We start from the raw sequence: 24,213 nt of genomic DNA on the forward strand, positions 1-24,213 counted from the left end.
CGGTTACAGTGAGAAAATTTCAAAAATATCAAATGGCAACACCAAGTTTTTTGTATTGGAATGTGATCTCCATTGTGAAAAACCCTAAATAGCGTTCGAACGGCAACTGTAGCATGAAAATCACCGGCGGTAGATAGGCTTCAAGTGAGGACAACCAATAAGGACAGAGAAGCAGCATAAAATAAAGCATTTTATTGTGTTTCACAAATTTTCCACATGACCTTGTGGAGGACTAATCAGGCTGGGATCTCAGCCGAAGAAACGGTGTGACAAATGAAACGAACATTAATGATCTGGTGCACGGCAAAGTCCTTTTTACTTTTTCCTTGCCTAGCCCCGGGGATTTTCGTGCTACAGGTGCCATTCCAACGCTATTTAGTGTTTTTCAATATGGAGATCGCATTCCAATACAAAAAACTTGGTGTTGCCATTTGATATTTTCTCACTGTAACTGTTAGAGTGACACTGTTGTTTTCCATATCATTCTTGAGCGCATACCTCAAAATACCTTATGCCAAAATTTAATTCAGTTTCTGTGAATGGTATGATAGTTAGGGGCCCATATGTTGGGATAGTTTTTTTATAATAGCCCCGTACCTCATGGAATGCATCATATAATTTTTCAGCATTGATGGCTCATTCGAATACACACTTTCTTGATATGCTGTCAATGCATGGCAAATGCTGGTAGAATGCATATGCTTTGCTCTGCAATATTCTAAAACATTGATTTTCATTGACTATGAGAGACTGGAAGTTTTGCAGCTGTTTCTCAACAAAGTTGATCAAGTGAAAGATGTTCAAAGGGCAACCAATTGCTATTTTTGAATATTCCTTTTAATTTAGAATGCATGTTGTTCCTCAAAGTTTTTTTTTGTGTATAAAAATTAAAGTTTTTTCCACAAAACTTGCATTTCATCATTCACTGAAGGACTAAAAGGATACTCAAACGATTTAAAAAGTTTTTTAAAACTTAAATTTCCATCTAAATAATATTACTCACCTGCAATGGACTATAATTGGACCACCATTTGAAGGATTAGCAGCAGCAGACTTCCGCACAAAACTTAAAACTGGTAATGGATGCTCAGGCACACCATGATCTGGCCAATTCGTATAATGATATTGATAAACAGTTCTTTCTGCAGCAGCTTTCTACTCGCAAAGAAAAATTATAATGCAAACATTTAAAAAAAGTATAAAATAATGCTTACACAGGTATTAAAAAAAAAAACTTTGCCAAGAACCATTTATAAAATACTTTTACTTTAAATGTATTTTATGAATGGTAAAAAAAAATTAACAAAATGATTGCTTTGCATAAACATTTTTTAAAGTTTACAAACTTTTTTCTGACAACCACACTTCATAAAAGTCAGACTTAAGCAACTTCTTACCCATAGGTGGATACAGAGGGAAGGAAGCGTGATTGCTCCCCTCTACTAAAAAATTTTATTATTGGCATAGGCAGGAGGGTGGAGGTGGAAAATTGCCTCTCCCTTCAATATACACACTTTGTGATCCTACACCCATATGAAGAACCTATATCTGCTTAGGCTTTGAACAAAATAAACATACTGAAGTTCAAATGATTGCAAGAGAAAAACTTAGATGAAAATTTTTTGAAGAATAATTCTCTTGAGCTCATAATTACTATTTAATTTTATTTGCAGAATATTTTCTTGAAATTTATTTTTGAATTGAAAGTGACACATTTCAAATGACTAATCATTTATTACTTTACTTAAAGATTTTTGGTAATGTATAGTTGAAGTACCAGCAAGAAAAATCCAAAATTCAAATCTTCATACACAGGATTGTTAGAAATTCTTCAGAGGAATGTTTAGGAGGTACTCATATGGTTAAGAAGTAGTCTTTTGTGTGTGTTCAAATAAATCTCAAGAGGTTTTTTTGTTACATTTTCATTTCAATCTTATGTGTCTAAATACAAGGTAAACTACACCTAATCTGCCAAATGAAAGGGGGTGATAGACGAGCCCAAGTGGAACATAAAACAACATGGCTGTTTTTGAGTTATGGTGAACAATGAATTATGGAAGGGAAATGTGTCAAGTCTGAAAAAAATCCAAATTTGTGAAATTTCTGAAAGATGCGAAATAAGCACTATTTGGAATGGGAGAATCATATAAGGTGACAATTTCGATCAGAATATTGAGATTAAATGGCAAGCTACAAGCATTGAAAGATTGAAAAGTGTAAAATCAAATTGTTACCAAAATCTGTAATCGCGAATTTCACAAACACCCTTTTAGCTACAAGAAGTCAATTTGCCAAAAACTTGTCCACTCCATCACCTTTTGAAAAAGTCTACAAAAAACCATACCTATTCCCTAGTTCAAGAGAAATTCAGCCTTGTGTTCGCAATACTTCAACGAAACGAAATAAGTAGATATTTTAGTATATTTTGGGAACAATTCATTTTCACACGCCCCAAATCTCTCAGCACTTGCAGCTCACCATTAAATCCAGATATCCTGATAGAGGTGGTGTCAGCATATAGAATTTTTTCTGTTGTCATCAAAGTCTGTAATAACAGATTCTGAATTTTCAGCAAATATCTACTTCAACGAATGCAGATTTCAGTGATGTCTTGTGAACAAAAAGCTGAATTTCTCCTGAACTGGAACACCAATATAATTGTTGTAGCCTCTTTCAAAAGATGGTGGAATGGACAAGTTTTTGGTAAATTTGTCCGATTGAAACTGGAAGGGTATTTGCAAAATTGGTTATAACAAATTTTGGTGACTATTCAATTTCACCAATATTTCCGCGTTTGTAGCTTGCCATTAAAACCAGATATTAAGATGAAAATGGTGTCACTTTATGCGTTTTTTTTCTGTCCTTTCTAAATATGTGCTTAGTTTGCATGTAGGTCTTTAAGAAACTTCACAAATTTGGGTTTTTTTAACCTTGATGCATTGCTCTTTCATAACCCATTATAACTCAAAAACGGTTGGAGATAGGACAAGATTGCTATGGTGTTTTATAATCCATTTGGACTTCTCTATCACCCCTTTTTGTTTGGCAGATCAGGTGCAGTTCACCCTGTCTATATATATAAACACACCACCTACTGTGCCTTAACTTTTGAAACAGACAAGTATAAACCAAACATTTCATATAAATAAATCTCTTCCACTTCATGGGAAATTTTCATGCTCTAGAGCAGTGTTTCTCAAATTGAGTGTCATGGATCATGGGGTGTTGATATGCCAATATTGAAGTGTTCCCATTCAGTGCTTTGAGGTGGTACTTTCCTAGACAATTTGAGGGAGTCTGTGATAAACGATGGCTAAGGCATGCCAACAGCTGTAGGTAGCAAAAGTTTGAGAGCCCCTTCTCCAGAGCCTTTGTAGTGCTTAAAATATCATTAAAAACAAAACAAAAACAATAAGATATACCTTCTTTATTTTTGAATTTCTGATGGTAAAAGTCCGGATTGTGTAAGTTGCCAATTCTACCTCATGAGTTAATTTAACCTGAATTATTCCAAAACCTTCAGCTCCTTCTTTTGGCCAATACATGTCACATTTGCGCTAAAAGAGTAAAAAGTATGACTCAAATAAAAAATAATAATATACACATACATTTCAATAGAATTTTCAAAAAATAAATAGAATACATTTTTCTCAAAACTGAATAACAATTTTCATTCTGTTCAAGGATGAAAGCGTCCTGTAAAACAAGCAAACAAAGCTTTGCATTCTATAAGGCAAAATCTACAACCGAGATTCTCAAGAGAGTTTCATCATATAAAGTAATGAAAGTGCAAACTCTATTTAGATTATTTGAGAACAAGCATATCAACTACACCACCAAACATAAAAGTTTATATTTAAATTTCTGTACCATTATCAAACTAAAAATTTTTAGTGATTATTTTAAATTAACAAATAGAAAATTGTTAATCAATGTGCTTAATGGGCATTATTTTTTTTAAACATACACAAGTCACTAAGATTAAATTAAAAACTTCAGCAAATTAAACAACCAGATAAAATGTGAAGTCAAAGAGTGAAAAGATGGTCAGTTTTAAGCTACAGAGTACATAATTCTCAAGCAGCTGCCAAATGTTTTTTTTGTCTTGTGATGTTACAAGTGGCGATTGGACAGTAAAAACTAAAAATTCTCAGTGCACTCAAATACAGTGATGGTGACACACAAGAACTACTTTGTTCTCAATATCCAACAAAAAATAATTTTAAGAAAAACAAAATTGCAGTGTGCAATGTTTAAAGACTCTAATTGATGAGGTCAGAAGAGAAAACTACTGGAATTATTGAATATCAGTTGTTTAGTCGTTCAAATAGTTTGGATTTGTATTTATAAATGACACTATTTCTTCGGAATTTAAAGTAAATAACAGCTGACATTATATAACAATGGTACCTTAACTTATCAGATTGAAGGGGTGCAGAGAAGAGCTACGCGTGTCCTTGTTGGCACACAGGGCTTGAGTTATGAAGAGAGACTTCATTTTTTAAATATGTTTATATTGTATGAACGCAGGTGTCGAGGAGATATGATCGAAGTGTTCAAAATTTTCAATGGGATGGATAGGATGGACCATTAACTTTTAGTACACCGCCAATCGACTGCTTTTACAAGGGGACACCAGTATCGATTGGTGAGGGACAATGCAAGGTTATGGTGTCGCAGGGAATTTTTCTTTAATAGGGTTGTTAATAAATGGAATAGCTTACCCCCCGGAGGTAGTAAATTGTAACACAATTGACACGATTAAAAAGAAATACAAGAAACATGTTTGGGTAAATCGAGAAGCTATCCATTCTTAGAATAAGACAACCATAGGTATTCTTTATGGCCATTGTATAATATTTTATCATGTGTATATATTGTTTATAATTTGTGTTAATTGCATTTTTAATTGGGTTGCTGTTTTTTTTTTTTGAAATATATGACATCCATATTTTTATGGGCATCTTTTTATCAGCCACCTCGTTGGGCATTTTGCCTGTTGTGGCGTTGTATTTGTATTTGTAATTTATCCCACAGAGTTATTCTCATCATGTGTGAATAACATGTATCTTGTGGCATACCGATCTGAAGAAAGATTGCGATGCGTAAGACTGTTTGTTAGAAAAGGATTATGACATCATGCAGACTGACTTTATGTTTTGCATTCGGTTCTTTTGCCAATATGCTAATTTTTACAGTGTGGTTGCAAAGTATATAAAAGAACTAATCCTGTATTTTTTACTCACTTGATTTTTTGTTTTTTGTACTAGCGCTGGTCGTGTTATTCAACAAATAATTTTTAACGTTTTTAACAATTTACAACTATTTAATTAATTTTTTTATTAATGAAATTTATGTTCTTAGTTTGAATAAAAAAACCCTTCTAAATATTAAAAATTATGGAGTCGTAGAGTGCTGCATTTTCGCCTCACTGATGACCCAGTTCACGGGTGATTATTCCCAAGCTAAGAAGCTACTGATACGCTGGATGTCCAGTCAAAAAGGGTGAGTTAAATTTCAATTTCGGGATCTCTTCGAGCAGGACTTGTTTGTCACGATTTCTGTGCATTGCCATTTCTCACAAAAAAAAATTCGAATTAATAATTTTACTAACCAAATTTATGCCCAAAATTAGTCAAATTTAAATTTAACAAGATGCCAAATCAAGAAAACACGTCATCAAATGACGAATTAAAAAATAATTTGGATGTTGCTAAAGTAGCCTTTAGACCGCCACCATTCTGGGAATCTAATCCCGATTTGTGGTTTGGTCAAATTGAATCCCAATTTTTTATATCCGGTATTACAGATGATAAAACAAAATTTCACTGCGTAATTTCAGCTTTAGACGCCCAAGTGCTTGTAACTGTATCGGATTTAATAACTCAACCACCTGAGAAAGATTTATACCTGATGTTAAAAAATCGCATCCTTAACGCTTATTCGCAGTCTGAAACGGCAAAATTAAAAATGTTACTTCAGGATTTACAGTTAGGAGACCGAAAACCTTCTGTACTTTTGCATGAAATGCAATCATTAGCTAACAATAAAGTTAGCGCCCAGGTTTTGAAATCTTTGTGGATGCAACGACTACCAATTTCCATTCAACAAATTTTGTCGGAATCAGATTCTTCTTTGGAAAATTTGTCTAAACTTGCGGATAAGGTTTATGAGGTTAATTCCTGCGTTGTAGTCCAATCCGTAGCGGGCATATCAGACCCGTCATCTAATATAAATTTGGAGGATTTGAAAGCCGAAATTTCTGAATTACGTCAGGAATTGCAACAGTCTAAGCGACGACCTCGATCTTACGATAGGAAAAACAGTCATAGGAAAAGATCGAATAGATCTTGGAGTCACGATCGTAGTATGTGCTGGTACCATCGCCGATTTGCTGAACGCGCTCACAAATGCGTGAAGCCGTGTAGTTTTCAGGAAAACTAGTTGGCTAGTCTGTGTCTGTGGCAGCAGATGAAAGCGGTCTTCATGGCCACCTTTTCATTTTTGACCAAAATACAAAAATAAAATTTTTGGTTGATAGTGGCGCTGTAGTGAGTTGCTTACCTAAACATTTTGCAAAATGTAGGCAACCAAAGGAGCTAAAATTATACGCGGCAAACAGCTCATGTATCAATACATACGGTATTCAATCAATTGAATTAAATTTTGGACTCCGTAGAAATTTTCCATGGAAATTCATAATTGCAGACGTATCTAGTCCTATAGTAGGTGCAGATTTTTTAGAACGATATGGATTATTGCTAGACGTTAAAAATCAACGTTTGATTGATGGTTTAACTTATTTATCCAAGAGAGGTGAAAAGTGCCTTGGACCTTCATTAGGCTCGACTCTTGTGTCCGCTGAAATGCCATACCACAAAATTCTTGCTGAATATCCTAACCTCTTACGTCCCAATTTGGGAAATGACCTGAAATGCCATTCTGTTACTCATCACATTGAGACTCGAGGCCCACCTGTCCATTCAAAAGCATGACGCTTGTCTCCAGAAAAACTTTCCTTTCTCAAGAAAGAGTTTAAATTATTGATGGAACAAGGCATAATTCGTGTTTCGAAAAGTGAGTGGTCGAGCCCCATTCATATGGTAAAAAAACCAGATGGCGACTACAGAATTTGTGGAGAATTCTGTCGTTTCAACGCTCAAACATGTCCAGATCGGTACCCTTTGCCCCATATACATGATTTTGCTCATGGTTTGGCAGGAAAAACCGTATTTTCAAAAATTGACCTGGTAAAAGCCTATCATCAAATCCCGTTGGAATCATCAGATAATGACAGCTGTCATTACTCCTATTGGATTATTCGAATATACGAAAATGACTTTTGGGTTGAGAAACGCAGCTCAAACCTTTCAAAGGTTTATGGATCAGATTTTCCGCGATTTTGATTACGTCATACCCTATCTGGACGATTTGTTGATAGCGTCAAAAGATGAGGAGTCCCACAAATAGGATATAAAAAATGTCCTGAAAAGGTTAGATGAATTTGGATTGGTTATTAAAATAGAAAAATGCCAGTTCGGAAAGGAGGAGATAGAATTCCTTGGATGTCTAGTAACTGCTAAGGGACTTTCCCCAACTCATAGGAAAATTCAAGCCTTAAAAGAATTTCCATTACCTAAAACAGTTAGAGAACTTCGTTGATTTCTTGCGATGGTTAATTATTACCATAGATTTATCAAGAACGCTGCGGAAATTCAGGCAACACTATACGACTTAGTCGCAGGCAAAAAAAAAAAAAAAGATAAATCCGAAATTCCATGGTCAGAGGAAACCAAATCGGTTTTTGAGAATGCAAAATACGTCTTGGCTGAGAACACACTTCTTGCACACCCGGTTCCTGGTGCTCAATTGAGTTTGGTTACCGACGCTTCGAGTATTTCACTCGGCACGGTGTTACAACAAAGCGTCGAGGGTTCTATACAACCCCTAGGATTTTTTTCACGAAAAATGACGTCAGCAGAGCGTAACTATAGTGTTTATGATCGAGAACTGTTGGCTATATATTCAGCCATAAGACACTTCAAACACATGCTTGAAGGCCAACAGTTCATTATATTTTGTGATCATAAGCCTATCTCGTTCGCGTTTGTCCAGAAATCAGATAAGAGTTCCCCGCGACAAATTCACCATTTGGAATACATAGGACAGTTTACTACCGATATCCGGTATATAGCAGGTGAACGTTGTTGCTGACACATTTTCCAGAGTATCAGAAATTAATGTCCCTACTAACATTTCCTACGATGAGATGGCTCTTGCACAGAAGTCTGAAGGTGAATTTCAGTCTTTTCTCGAATCGGATTCTGGTTTGAGATTGAAACCCATGACTGGTTTCGCAACGACGCCGTTGTACGTCGATGATTCAACGGAAAACCTGAGACCGTATGTTCCAGAACCTTTCTGTAGACAAGTCTTTGACAGTCTACATAATTTGTGTCATCCTGGCGTTAAAGCTACTACAGAACTCATTAGACGTCGATTCGTTTGGAAATCTTTGAGAAAAGATTGTAGAGAATGGACTAAAAGCTGCCTTAGCTGCCAACGTTCTAAAGTGCAATGGCATGTGAGAACTCTATTGGGAAACTTCCTATCTCCAAATGCTCAATTTTCACACGTACATCTGGATGTTGTTGGACCACTTCCGCCTTCACGGGAACATACGTACGTTTTGACAGGTTCACAAGGTGGCCGGAGCCTTGGCCTATGAAAGACCAGCGAGCTGAAACCATAGCCTCTTCTTTCTACGCCGGATGGGTATCCAGATTTGGAGTGCCGGAAATTATCACTACGGACAGAGGAACAAATTTTGAGAGCAATCTCATGCAAAACCTCTCAAAGTTCCTCGGATCACAGCGTTCTAGAACTACAGCATATCATCCATGTGCCAATGGTCTAGTTGAGCGCATGCATCGTCAACTCAAGACCGCTATTATGTGCCACACCAAAGTCAATTGGTATGACGCCCTTCCGACAGTATTGCTTGGAATCTGGTCGTCACTAAAAGAAGACATAGGCGCCTCGTCAGCCGAAATGGTGTATGGTGCAACTCTGGTATTGCCTGGCCAGTTCTTTAGAGATTCATCTAGTTCAACTGTTCCTGCGTCGGATTTCGTCAGTGATTTGAGGGAGAAGACGCGGAGGTTACGACCAGTGTCTACTGCACAACATGGTGTTCCAAAAGTGTTTGTGCATCCCCAACTCAACGTCCCCAGTAGCACAACGATATAGTACAATATCTGGACCGTATTGTTATATATCGAAATGTCAGAGGAATATCAGATGTCATAACTATGATATAGAACGATCTTGTGCTATATGGTGCAAATTATTTATGATGTTAATTGATCAAGTCTTTAATTTTTCAGTCGAATATGTATTTGATTCCATGTGAATAATCTCTACTTTGAAGGACAACAACTTGGGACAATAAATTATTTTAATATAGTTTGAAAAACATAGATCTATATCATGAACCTGACAAAGATCTATATCAGATTCTCGATATAGACCTGATATAGATCTTTCAAAGAAGACATAGTTCTATATCCTCAACGTGACATACATCTATATCGTGAACCTAACAAAGATATATATCAGATACACAATATGCTGATATATCAACATATTGTGTCCATTTAAATAAAAATATTGCCTTCAAATAAAAATTTGGAGAAAATTTAAAGTCGGTACAATTTTTTGTTTGAATGGAAATTAAAAACGTTTGAATGAATAATTTTTCATAAGAAATTTTGATTTTAATAGGATTAATTATGGTGATATATAAAAATCATTTCATCAGTTATAATTGAATCCTTACTGTGTATGTTTTACATCGTAGATGTTGATATTTTAGTAGGGAGCAACAACTTATCCACCGTAACTTTAATTGCCACTTTATAATTGCACATATTTTTTTAAGTTAGAAAAATTTGCTCTTGTTTTTGTTGTATATGTGTGTTTTTCTTAAAATTATTTATTTTTTCACTTTGATGTGTTTTCATTTTTTACCATACTTTGAGAGTTTTAACTTTTTTGTGTTGCATATTTTTATTATGTTTTATTAGCATAAATTAATAATTTTAAATAAATAATTAATATACTACACAATACATTAATTTGTTTCTTGTGTTATATATAATTTCCTTATTTATAATATAATTTTTTCAATTATCTGCCTCAAAATGATAAATATATCTCACTATTTCTCTATTTTGTAATTTTTGTGTGCATACATATGAAAATGAATAAATTTAATTGAAAACACAAATAAAACGAACCATAACTTGTAAACTAATGTAATAATACAAGATATACTGAAGACTGGATGTTGTGAAGATATTTATTATTTGAGATGTTAATTTTTTAAGGAAGGAAAAAACTCATCTCTGCCTCTACCGGGAACCTTTTCCTTCCTTAAAAAATTAACATCTCAAATAATAAATATCTTCACAACATCCAGTCTTCAGTATATCTTGTATTAACAAGTGGAGAGCGACATTCATGTCATAATGTAATAATAACATCCTGTAGTCAGTTCTGTTGTGGTGGGTTGGTAAGATGCTGAGTTACAGATGGGATGGGATAGGTTCGGAGTACATGGGTTCAAACCCACCCACCTACAAAAAATACACTTTTTTAAAATTTCTTCTGAAAGGGCGCCATCTATCGTCCAAAATTTGAAGTATTTGAATATATCATATTCACGATATAGATCTATTTATCTCTGACTATGCCTTTTTTAGCCAGAACGATATCGTGACCTGATATAGATCTATATTGGAAACTGAAATTTTATGATATAGATCTATATCTTTGTGCTACTTGGGGTATGCACGCACGTTTTTGTAAGAAAAGACTCTGTGCGTAAGCCTCTGGAGCAGCCATATCAGGGACCCTTTCCTGTTCTTCACAAAAGTGATAAGTTTTTCAAGTTGAATTTCAATGGTCGACATGTCAACGTGTCGGTTGACCGGCTCAAGCCGGCATACTTCGTATCTGAAGAACAGCTACTGCCGTCCTCGGTGCATCTTCGGGAGCCTCCGTCAGAGGTCTATGCCAGATTTGGTTGACGCGTGCGTTTTTAACGGCGATTACAGGTCGGTTGACATCGTTCGGGGAACTGGCGGGGGAGTTCTGTGGCGCACTGATCTGAAGAAAGATTGCGATGCGTGAGACTGTTTGTTAGAAAAGGATTATGACGTCATGCAGACTGACTTTATGTTTTGTATTCGGTTCTTTTGCCAATATGCTAATTTTTACAGTGTGGTTGCAAAGTATATAAGAGAACTAATCCTGTATTTTTTACTCACTTGATTTTTTGTTTTTTGTACTAGCGCTGGTCGTGTTATTCAACAAATAATTTTTAACGTTTTTAACAATTTACAACTATTTAATTAATTTTTTTATTAATGAAATTTATGTTCTCGGTTTGAATAAAAAAAACCTTCTAAATATTAAAAATTATGGAGTCGTAGAGTGCTGCATTTTCGCCTCAATCTCAAAGCAAATTTTCGCATATAAAATAATAGAGATCCCAATGGTTTGTTCCATGCTCACAAACTATCAATACTCGTATATAAATGGATTAGTATGGCATAGTACAATGGAGCATTTTTAATGAATATTTTTTACTTGAGACCCCTCATAAATCAAGATACCACTGTACTCAGAATTGGACACTATTTCACTTATTGAATGGACTCAGTGTAATATTTTTTATTTCACAATAAATTTTTATTCTGTAAAAACAACCTCATCTGTGAAAATCAATTTCTCTTATTCTGTAGAAATGATAGACTGCAAATAAAGGTTCTTGTATCATAATAATATCTAAAATACAACATTATATCAAACTTTAAGCTTAATTCATTTCCTGAAAGTTTAGAACTACATTCGTTCTCTCAGTCATGAACATTTTATATTTTGAATCAAAATTTTCCTTATAGAATAACAGATACGATTAATTCATTCACACTCCCCAAAAAACAACTAAAATAAATTAGCACGGTACACCATGGCATGATGTATGCAGAATAATAGTCCTATATTTTCCATTAAAAAAGTATATAATGCAGCCATAAAAATGACTGAAGAAGAAAAGTCAAAAGAAAGTTTTGTCAATACACCTTCCATGATGTTTCAGTCAAAGTCATTGTAACAAAACATAACTATCTGAGAATTTGAGAAGGCAATATATGTCAATTGATAACATTCTTCTTTGTTGCTTGCCACTCAACGAGAACTCATTAACACTTGTCAAGAGCAAAAATATTTGAGGAAAAGCAATGAAAAAAATAATTATTTTATAGCTTTTCAGCTTTGAATAAGCACTGCTGTGGTGGTCGAGTGGTCATAGTGATGGATTTGCATCACGAGTACCAGGGTTCAAACCCCACCATCACCACAGTGGTGGTTGGCAGAAATTGGTTTTCTGTGGCGCCCAACTTTGAGGTGCAAATGTGAGCCAATCTCCCTGTTAAAAAAGTCTCACCACAGAGAGCAACATGCCTTCAATGGTACAATTATTCAATAATTACACTTCACTCATACATAGTTAGAAAATTTTATGGCAGATGGCAGCACTACACATAACAAGCATTAAACAAAAACAAACTTCACAGTAGGTTCACGCACATTCAAACATGTACCAATTCATTAGAAGTTCTGCAGAAGAATATGAATAAGGTGCACGTGTGGTTCAGTAACTTTGAATAAGCTAAAAAATAGCAATAACTCATTAACTAGAGTAGAACCTCCCTAATCTGGCTGGATCCATAACCTGGACACTTCTGCAGAGAATTACTTTTTCTCAACCGCACACTTCTTTTGGATGGGTTTTTTTACCTGAATTCCATTTTGGCTTTTTCTATTACAAAGCAATTTCCCCCCCCCCAAATGTATTGTTGGTGTCCACTGCGATTTTCAGGTTTCTGGGAGAGTGGAAAAAATAATAGCACTTGTGTGTCTCAATGAATGAGTAGTCAGTAAGTCAGCTTTGATCAAAAGAACACTTCTTTCTTCATTTCTTACAGCAGTACAGTTAACTTATGTTTTAGAACTTGCTCTGTCGTTTTCTACAATTATCTATTGAATTTTGAAACACGTTGAAAACGTCCAGTGATGTAGCAGGTACAACTGCAGAAATGAAAATACAACACTTCAAGTATATGTGAGAATGTCGACATTTTAAAAAAGCTAGAATGCAGCACATCAATGCTCTTCCTCATTACCAGATTAGAGCCTGCCGCTCTAAATGGCTCTGATCATGGCCAACCTACTCATCTGAATATTATATGAAAAACATGGGATCGGAAAATATACAATTTACAATCTTCAAAAGCAAAAAAAAAAAAAATTATTTTGGGTCAGAGCAATGCTGATTAAAAATGTTTAAAGAACAAGAAAGGGGACTTTTTAACAAGCAATGGTAGATTAAAAATTATGGTTTAAATTAAATTCATCATCATCAATAAATTAAATTATCTGTTATTATATGCATATATATATTGCTTTAGTAATTTTCTTTCAAATTAAAATATGAATCAACATGCTCAAAGAGGCATATTACTGTTTTAAATATGAAAACTTAGGGAAATAAACAAAACTTGATCCATAATCCAGAAAATTTCCCATTAGAGACATTCTACTGTAGTTATCAGGGCATAACCTCTACACAACTTAATATTCCCATGCTCCGATACTGCAAGTATCCAGATGACCGGTTAAAACTACGCAAGCTAGGACTTCATTATGAGAAGATATGGTAGTTACTTTTACAAGACAAATACAGTGCATAATACAATCCAATATATTCAAACCATAATCTGATCCCATCATCTATAGATGATGAGTGTAGTAGCCTGCTTGAAAATCATTCTCCTATGATTTATTTAGATGAAATTTTCAACATAACTGATAGATGGCGTACAAATATATATTCAATTTTTTTTTTCTTTCTCAATTCTCTAACAAGTTCACTTGCACTGTATCCCCTCCCCTTACTTTAAATTTATTGAATCTTTTTTGAGTGGGTTTGATTACCACCTATTTTTCACAAAATAAAACTGAAAAAAAAAATTTCACTTGCGCAGAGAGAAAAGCAAATCTCAGACTATTTGCACTGTTGAAGAAGAATTTCTATCAGAGTTTCTTTTGCTCATTAACCCATTGACGCTGGTTGGTAACAACATTTTAATTTTTTTCTTCGCCAATAAATGGTGGAAGTGGTTCCACTCAGTATTTTGTTTCTTTCAAAAAATCAAAGTCGTCTTTAAAGGGCTAAATTTTTCTTGTAGTTTTCATGCTAGTCGATAGAATATTTTCTTGCAATTCAAAGATTATTTAGCAATAATTTGTGCTTGGAACTTGAATTACAATTTAAGATACCCATATATATATACGTTAAGGTACCACGGTATAACCATTAACACCCAAGCATAACTGTCATTCTATGGTAGGTATTAACCATGTCTAATAATAAGTATATGGCTAACTCTGATATAGTCTCACTTTTGAAATTTCAAAGAAAAAATATCAAAAGCATGTGCTTTTGTAGTTCAAAGTTTAGACTTCTTTCAATCATTATAACAGCAAACTAAGAGTCACAATATTGATTATTTATATATACGTTTTTATGTCGTTCATGAATAGTTTCTCACTAATGATGATGTCAACAAAAAGCATGTTTTTTTAAATCTGTAGTATGCTTGGGTGTTTAATGGTTATAACTGAAGCTTTGGGAATGAACTTAATTGTACTATAAGCATGCACATTCTACAAAGAACATGACATAGAAAGGAAGAAGTTAATAGTATATCAGGTTAACTGGAGATCAGTAAAGAAAAAGTTAGGAAGTAGTAGTAGCAGACAAGCACTGAATGGGAATAGAAGAGAAAAGTACTTACACTGTCATCCAAATCTGAAGTGCAAGGATCGTGCTAGCATGCAAGAAAAATAAAGGTATAGCCCTGTCAAATGTTTGTGAGGTTATAGCAAAGTTACAAAACACATTTTTTTGGGGGGGAAGAGAAGAATTACTAATGATGAGCAAAATGCTTCTGGTAAACAAAAATAAAGAGCAGTAAACACCCAAGCATTTCAGAATGTGTATGCATGTACATTTGTGTGACATTGTAATTTTTCCAAAGTTGTCAAACTAATATAGAAAATTCATTCAAACAGCATCATATAAGTATATATCTAAAAATATGAGTAATCAAAAAGAAAAAAGTGATAAATTTCCATTAACATGGCTTTTACATAGACAAAGAAAAATCAAAAAGGGCAAAAATACATAAAATTAGTTTTCAACGTGAATATACAAGTCAACCTTTTAATAGCAAATATTCCCAACACATCAAACAATTTGAATTGAAAAAACAATGTTATGGAGAGAAAGCAGCTATTTATCATTTTTTCTGAAGGTGCAAGATTACAAACATAATTTAGAAAACAAAAATTTTATTCAATAAGCATTAGAAAGGTCAGAAGACAATATCACATTATTTATGATTCACTGTGATATTTAAACTTGCATGTGATTCATTATATGGTAGTTTTCTTAAAAAAAGTAAAACTTACTCTTCCTCTCTCAACTAAGTTAGTTATCATCACAACAATATAAACTCGTTGTTCCCAAATCATCCTCCAATAATCATCAAAAGTTGATGGAAGAGGACCCTGAGTGCCAATATATGCATTTGGTTTATTGTAGCCCTGAAAAAATATGTATTCACGAAAAATATAAATAGTCCACAAAAATATGAAATATTGTGCAATGTGAAACATGCAAAATTATGACAAAATATTTAAAAAAAAGCTTGAAAAATTTGAAAAAATAAAGATTTTTACAAATGACAGCAAATTTATTTATTGAAAATAAAAATTTAAAGAAATTTAAACAATGATATGAATATAATGGAAAAGTTAATACATTATTTACAGGATTGTTTTTTGATGGCGTAAAAAAGAAGCCAGATTGTAAGAGATATGATTTATTAATAATTGAAGGGTATAAGTGGTAAGTGCTGTAGGTCCCAAAAAAGAAAATGGGAAATCGCATGAAACTACATTTGCAACCTGTAGGGATGTTCACATTTACGACCTCTTTACATGCTCTTTTGAACAGCTTGGGGGACTACCTGGCACTTTTCATGATGATAACATTATAAAGCATTGCTCATGTGACACTTTAATTTAAAAAACAGTGTTTGAATTTTTTTTGGCACTTACAGCATTTATAATTTTTACTCTTCAATTACAAAACAATTTTGCTTTTAAATTACACATGTAATTTTCATTAAATAACTAAAATGAATTTTAAATAATGTGAAAACTTCTGAAGAATTAAATAAAAATTTCAGTTCAACAAAGTTATTTTTCACTTATAAATAGTCTCTGAAGTATTTAATCACATTTTGTACAACGCTGTTTCACCAATTTAATTGTAATCATTGTTTTATCAAACAATTACTGTTCATTTTTTTTGTTACAATTTTATTCTCAAGAGTGCAAATTTGATTGGATTATAAATTTGAACTACAAATAATAAGAGAAATATATCCTTGAACAAGAGTTTGGCTTTCAAGTAGCTTTGCACCAGTATGAAGCAATAATTAATTTCATTTATTTTTATAACTGGTACAGAAACATTCTGAAAAATTATTAGGTATGACAACAAAATGAGTGTATTGATGAAAAAGGAAATCCACAGACTAAAGAAAAAATATATTACACCACCAATTTAAAAAAGTAAAAAAAATCATATGATAGGCCAGTTCACTTACATCAATATAATTTGCATTTATGTAGTCAGTAGTTTTCTTTTGTCCAGGGAGAGTCTTCAATACAACTCTACTATGATCATCTGGAAAAAAATCCTCCTATCAGCAAAGCAACAAGATATATGTCAAATGGAATATTTGAGTAACGTTCAATATTTTTGTTGGTTTTTAATCAAGATTAAATTAAGAGAAAAAAGGTGATAAATTTTTCTATATCAAACTTATCAACTTCATTTGGGAATTTTGTATAACCCCCGGTAAAAGTGATAAATATAGCAAGATTTAATAAAACTTAGAGACAATTGGTGTGATTGTGCATAATTATCAATTTATCACATGTTCTGTAACACACATACATTTATACTATATGGTAGAAATTCTCTATCATTGAAAAACTCCATATATTGTAGGAAAGAAAGCTCTGCATTTACTGTATCAAATTAATACATTTTCACCTGGCATTAAAAATTAATGCATTAAAAGTCTGGAAAACTGCTTATCCCGGTACTAGTGAATGTGCTTAACAATGTGTTTTGTAATACACAGTAAAAAATATTCAAGTCAGTTGAACCCTGATTTTGAAAAAGTCAAAGATTTTCCCGAGCAGTGATTTTGAGCATTAGAAACTATACCTATTTTAGTTTCTCTAATATAAAATACTACATTATTTCTCTAATCAGCATTTTTGCCATTTTGATCATACATACACATTTTATACATAGTTCCAAAATTTTTTTTTCACACTCCTCAAATTTGAGACAGAGATTCTACTGTACATGTGGTCAAATCTCCATGTAATAGTCTTTTCAGTCTATTAAAAAATTAAAAAATTTTATGCACAAAAAAAAAAAAATAAATACAGGGAAATAATTTTTAATGTAGAGTGAATTAATGAAAATAAATATAATTTTTCAAAAATTTTATTGCACAAATTTTTTTCTACATATATGCATCTATAAATAATTCAAAGCCAAAAATTGCAGACCAATAAATTGTTTATATATTAAAGTAGATTTGATTTACATACATGCAACAATGTTTACGTAGCGGTTCTTGTTTTTGTTCTCTGCAAGTTGTGAGCATTCTGATAACAACTCCAAATCAGTTGCCTGCTGAATAGCCTACAGACAAACAAATTAATCATCTGAGAAAATCATTTTATTAAAATGAGTAATAAAAATATATTAACAGAATCCTAACCAAATAACAGAAACAGAAAATGTATTGAAAATTTTACAAATACAGTAAAACCTGTCTTTAACGGAACCTGTATTAAGCGGAAACCTGTCTTCAATGGTAAAAAAATCTTGGTCCCATGATTTCAATGCTAAAATACACATTAAAAAAACCTAGATTGAACCTGTCTAATGTGGGAATGGAAAGGAAAATTGTATGCTCTTAACGGAAAATTTCATACAAACACTATGAATGTTTCCCAAACCAAAAGCCCAAGGAACTAACACAAAATGTTGAAGTGCTCCACTAAAATTTTTTTATGCAATCTCTACTTGCAAATGTGAGTTCTGCATCATCCACTCCTACATTAGCAAAAAATGTTTCTGTACTTGATGCTACGATTTTAATATGCCATATGTAGTAATGCAGTTTCTTCCTGAAATTGTTACAAAATCTTTCAGAAAAGCAGGCTTTTCCATGGGAGAAATCAGTGCAAAGGTTGATTTTCCAAATGATATATGCAAGACTTATAAAACTGCATGCAAGCTGCTTTCTGTGATCACAGTGATGAGGATTACATAAACACAGACAACAACGTACAAGTTGAACTTGACACGACAAATATAGACACTCTCATTGAAAATTTAAGAGAATGTTGAAAAGAAGAGGTGGAAGATGAGATGAATGTAGTCATTTTCAGAAGAAAAAACAGTGTTATGTGAAGTTTTATCCAGATGCTGCCAAAACCTTCAAAGAACTGCAGAAATTTTCCTTTACAGCATAATGACTCAGACATTTCTTGTACGATGTCTGAAACAAACTGTTTACTGAAAGTCAGGCAGCAAAAAGGTTCAACTGCATACAGAAAACTTTGTTTTGACTACTAGAAACAATAAAAATTTACTTATAGTACTGTTTTTAATTTTTTATTCACCATTAGGTGATGTGAATAGTTAATGTATGTAATGGACTGTACATAGTGTAATGTTGAAGTAAATACAGTATGTATTTTTAGAAAATAATGTATCATATCAAGTGATAAATTTTAATAAATAATTAATTTTTAAATTATTTACTTTGTTTTCAATTAACTTATTTTTATTTCAATTTTTTCAAAATCATTACATAATTTTACACATTATGTCAATTGAACCTCTATCAAGTGGAAACCTGTGTTCAACGGAAAAAAATCTCGGTCCCTTGCAATTCCATTAACGACAGGTACTACCGTATTTAAAAAATTTGATGAGAAATGTTTTTACTGAAAAAACTATCAAACTTATGCATTAGTACGATCAAGAAAATAATTACTTTTACAAAAAAATAAAGGCAATTAAGAAAAAATAAATGGTAACAATGAAGTCTGCTTTATTTGATTTTAATTTGAACAAATTTTACTATTGTGAAAAATGATTGCAAACAAAATAACAGTTTCTATCCCTATCAATGACAAAAAAAAAAGAGATTGTGAAATAAAAAATATATATATTACTTCATATTCCCTGGTGAAACCTATGTCACTATCTGCATGGAGATCAACTACATGCTTAGACCATAAGCTAACGGGAATAGCAGAGCATTCTGAATCATCTAAAGAAAATTTGAAACATTCTTAAAGTGGAAGCTATAAATAAGAATAGTAAACAATGAAATACACTGCTCAAAACAATTAGGGGACATAGTGCTTTCAGCTGTAAACAGTAAGTTAGGGAAATTTTCAGAGGCTGAAATGTGATTCAAAGGTGAAGTACAATATGTAAAAAGATAATCACACATACAGCATGGAATAATCAAATTTTATTCTAGTTTTATGCTGAAGAACAAAAAATTAACTTTTTATGCATTAAAAAAGAGGGAAAATGTTTTTTTCCGGATAAAAATCATTTCAAATATGAAGTATGTGTAGAATGTGTGTATGAATAGAAATCAATGTTTGACACCTGTGAGGCATAGACTAGCAGACATTATTGACAATGGACTGAGGTATTCTGCCCCACTCCTGCTGAAGTGTGGTTTCAGTTATTGAACAGTTTGTGTGTATGGAGGGGGGAAGATTAGATGATCAGCAACCCTTCTCCATAGATTGTCCTAAACTTGTTCAATGAAATTGATATCAGGAGAATATGATGGCCAGTCCATTTCAAGGATTCATTTGCCAGAATGAAGTCCCCCACAAGCCAAGCACAATGTGGGATAGCGTTATCGTTCACGAAAAGAAATTCATTTCCAACTGCTGCAGCATAGGGGATCACAAAAGGACTGAAAATCTTGTCTCTATAGTGCTGAGCCACCAGTGATCCATCCCTGATGATGTACAGGTGGGTATTTATGGAGATATCAATCCAAACCATCAATCTGCCTCCTCCATACCGGGTGCTTTTATACTGGATTGTTTGGAGTGCCACATTCTCTCCAGATCAACAGTTGCCTATTGTTAGATTGAAAAGTGAAATGGGACTCATCCAAGAACAGAACACTGCACCATTAATTTTGACTCAAACTGACACGTTCTTGTACTGACCGTCTATGGGCAGCATGATGGCATCTGGTTAAAGCAACACACACACCATAGGTCTGCGGAATAAAAACCAACAGAGCAAAGTCGGTTTCTCCCAGTTTGGTTTTAAAAACTGGTTCCAGTAACTGGCCGAAGTTGTTGCTGTAGATGAGTGGCATTCATCTGGTGGTTTCTCCTGACCATCAGTCTCAAATATTGATCTTCATTTTGTGATGTTGAAGGCCTACAACCTTGCCCTTATCTTCAACTTACATCTCCAGTTTCCAAAAATTGTATCCATGGACAGGAAATTTTTCTCAAAAAGATTTCCTGTCCATGATCAAATCACTTTGAGAAATGCCAATAGCTTCCATTACAACGGACTGTCTATGACCTACATCTAGATAACCTATAGCCTTCCAGGCTTCCAATTGGGCTAAATTACACTGTTGAGACATCACATTCATTCATTGAAGCAATCAAGAAGCATTCAAATGTTTCTTTCAGCCACCTTTATAAAGTTTGTTGCAAGCCATGTTCCATTGGCTGCTGGTGACTTTTAATTTTTGATTTCACAAAAAAAAATCTGTATAATCGTTTTCGAATGTAATAGATTTGCATTCAATCCTTTTTCTTTCACCATGGATAAGAAATTAGGTGGTTATGTGACTAATTACTACTAAATTTGCAACATTCCTTAATTGTTTTGAGCAGTGTAAATGTTTAAGTCTGTTCAAGCTGATAAAAACAAGCATTATCTGCATATACAGTGAAACCTCACTACACAAAATGACACTCAATAAAACGATAAATCCCTCTAAATGATATTTTTTGAAGTCTTGTTTGGAATTCCCTATCGTCTGATGTTATACTCTTTTTGATACAACAATATCCTTTACTATGTGATAAAACTGTCCATAAAGATATTTTTCAAGAGATTTTGAAACCGCTACAACAATATTTTTTATATTCCGCTCATAAAATATCCTTCAAGATATTTTTAAACTCATCACGTTTTAGTTCTTCGAGGACGTCTAATAATTTTGATATTTGGTACCACCTGATCACAGAAAGTGTTGATGAAATTTTTGGTATTGCTACTTTTTGGGTAATACACCAAAGTGGATTGCAATAAACCTCTTTACAGGGTCAATATATATCAGAATTTTGTTTATCAACTAATGAATTAAAATTTTTTGCAGTGAATAAATACTCAAAAGTTCATATTTTTATGGTACTAACAACCCAATTTAGAAAAAAATGCAAACAGCAGAATAAATTTGATGGCCTGGGATGTTTTCGCAGAATATTTATTATATCAAGGTTTTACTGCTTGTCCACTTAATCCTCATTTCATGGCAGTGGTAAATAAGAAACCCTTCAATGATAATGAAAAAGTTCTTATAGTCTAACTAACCAAATGTTTCTGACATTTCTGGTGTTGCCCGCTTACATGGTGGATCATCAAGATAATAATAAGCAGCTTGAAAGTATTTCCTGTAAAAAAAAGATATTTAAAAAAAATTGAAATCCACATGAAACATATATACAGACAAATCCCAACTTAATAATATATCACACTTTAACTTCTAAAGTGGCACAGCTCAAAAGTGGTATGAAACTATTCATGTTACTAACATGTGGGATTTAACACATTTCTGGACGCCAAAACATTATCTATGAATGTTTCATGAAATATATATAACTTGCAGATATATATATAATGTTGTTAACATTAACAGAGTCACACAACTAGTTAACTACTATTTTGAGTCATGCCACTGTATAAGTCAGGGTTCAATATACACTGAAGAGCCAAAAAAACTGGTACACCTGCCTAATATCGTGTAGGGCCCCCCGCGAGCACGCAGAAGTGCCGCAACACGACGTGGCATGGACTCGACTAATGTCTGAAGTAGTGCTGAAGGTAATTGACACCATGAATCCTGCAGGGCTGTCCATGAATCCGTAGGAGTAAGAGGGGGTGGAGATCTCTTCTGAACAGCACGTTGCAAGGCATCCCAGATATGTTCAATAATGTTCATGTCTGGGGATTTAGGTGGCCAGCGGAAGTGTCTAAAGTCAGAAGGGTGTTCCTGCAGCCACTTTGTAGCAATTCTGGACGCATTGTCCTGCTGAAATTGTCCAAGTCCGTCGGAATGCATAATGGACATGAATGGGTGCAGGTGATCAGACAGGATGCTTACTCACCTGTCAGAGTCGTATCTAGATGTATCAGGGGTCCCATATGACGCCAACTGCACACGCCCCATACCATCACAGAGCCTCCATCAGCTTGAACAGTCGCCTGTTGACATGTAGGGTCCATGGATTCATGAGGTTGTCTCCATACCCATACACGTCCATCAGCTCGAAGCAATTGGAACCGAGACTTGTCAGACCAGGCAACGTGTTTCCAGTCCTCAACAGTCCAATGTCGGTGTTGTCGGGCCCAGACGAGGCGTAAAGCTTTGTGTCGTGCAGTCATCAAGGGTACACGAGTGGGCCTTCGGCTCCGAAAGCCCATATCGATGATGTTTCGTTGAATGGTTCACACGCTGACACTTGTTGATGGCCCAGCATTGAAATCTGCAGCAATTTGCGGAAGGGTTGCACGTCTGTCACGTTTAATGATTCTAGTCAGTCGTCGTTGGTCCCGTTCTTGCATGATCTTTTTCCGGCTGCAGTGATGTCGTAGATTTAATTTTTTACCGGATTCCCAATATTCACGGTACACTCGTGAAATGGTCGTACGTGAAAATCCAAATTTCACCGCTACCTCGGAGATGCTATGTCCCATCTATCGTGCGCCGACTATAACACCACGTTCAAACTCACTTAAATCTCGATAACCTGCCATTGTAGCAGCAGTAACCGATCTAACAACTATGCCAGACACTTGTTGTGTTATATAGGCGTTGTCGACCGCAGCGCCGTACTCTGATTGGTTCCATATCTCTTTATTTGCATACGCATGCCTGTACCAGTTTTTATGGCTCTTCAGTTTATATTTGTTTGCTGTTTTAATCAGAGTAGCCACAACTTTTCTAATGTAACAGTTCTATTGAGATAGTTATATCAAATAGTCACAAAACAGGAAAAAATAACGTAATTCTTCATATGAACAATTATTCTTAAAACTAAGAAAAAATAAGCATTCATGGATTGGCTATTATTTACTTTGGAACTTATTTACTTTTTCAAATTACCTTTGATATTGAAATACACATATGAAAATATAAATGATTTACATATACTGAATACATATGCTGAACAGAGATGAATACATATCCTTCACTGTTCACTTATTATTTACTTTAATTTTGAATCATCTCATTAGAAATATACATAAATGAATTATATGGAAACCCCTTACCTCCACAAAATAAAAGATAATACTGCCAGCAACAATGCAAATGAAACACAAACAACTCCAGCAATCACTCCAGCACTTACTGGAGTATCAGTCAAGGATGCACTCGAATAACCTGTAAAAAGTCACACCACAAAAAAATGTACATGCTAGTACCCATTGGTTCACCTATAACATAGAACTTGGATACATTGCAATTTCAATGGCGAGAATAGTTAAACATTGAAAATTTAACTGAGTGCGCAAAAGGAAAAAAAACAAAAAAAAAAACAAAGAAGTTTTGGACTAAAAAGAACCACTTCTTACAGTTTGCATCTTTCAGCTCAGTGAATCAAAGAACAAATATATAATATATGGAATGGCTC

The 24,213-nt window shown here is 33.9% G+C and overlaps 1 protein-coding gene across 4 annotated transcripts in view; it reads right to left on the bottom strand.

Moving 5' to 3' along the window:
• The window catches only part of LOC149065661 (putative receptor-type tyrosine-protein phosphatase mosPTP-1), a 568,681-nt gene that overhangs the window by 22,106 nt on the left and 522,362 nt on the right, over window positions 1–24,213 (bottom strand). For 3 of the 4 annotated variants that reach the window (XM_089253719.1, XM_089253717.1, XM_089253720.1), the window contains 9 exons: window positions 23,852–23,963; window positions 21,893–21,972; window positions 19,471–19,568; window positions 17,830–17,923; window positions 16,806–16,885; window positions 15,601–15,735; window positions 14,925–14,957; window positions 3,423–3,557; window positions 1,004–1,155 (listed from right to left, as the gene is read on the bottom strand). In XM_089253719.1, the coding sequence (XP_089109845.1) occupies window positions 1,004–1,155; window positions 3,423–3,557; window positions 14,925–14,957; window positions 15,601–15,735; window positions 16,806–16,885; window positions 17,830–17,923; window positions 19,471–19,568; window positions 21,893–21,972; window positions 23,852–23,963 (919 nt within the window). The remainder of the gene's footprint in view (window positions 1–1,003; window positions 1,156–3,422; window positions 3,558–14,924; window positions 14,958–15,600; window positions 15,736–16,805; window positions 16,886–17,829; window positions 17,924–19,470; window positions 19,569–21,892; window positions 21,973–23,851; window positions 23,964–24,213) is intronic. The other variant, XM_089253718.1, reaches the window with a different exon arrangement.

This window comes from Pholcus phalangioides, unplaced genomic scaffold (assembly GCF_987345545.1).
Source record: "Pholcus phalangioides strain wild (caught in Gottingen) unplaced genomic scaffold, Ppha-v1.0 ptg000039l_1, whole genome shotgun sequence".
Taxonomy (NCBI): Eukaryota; Metazoa; Arthropoda; class Arachnida; order Araneae; family Pholcidae; genus Pholcus; species Pholcus phalangioides.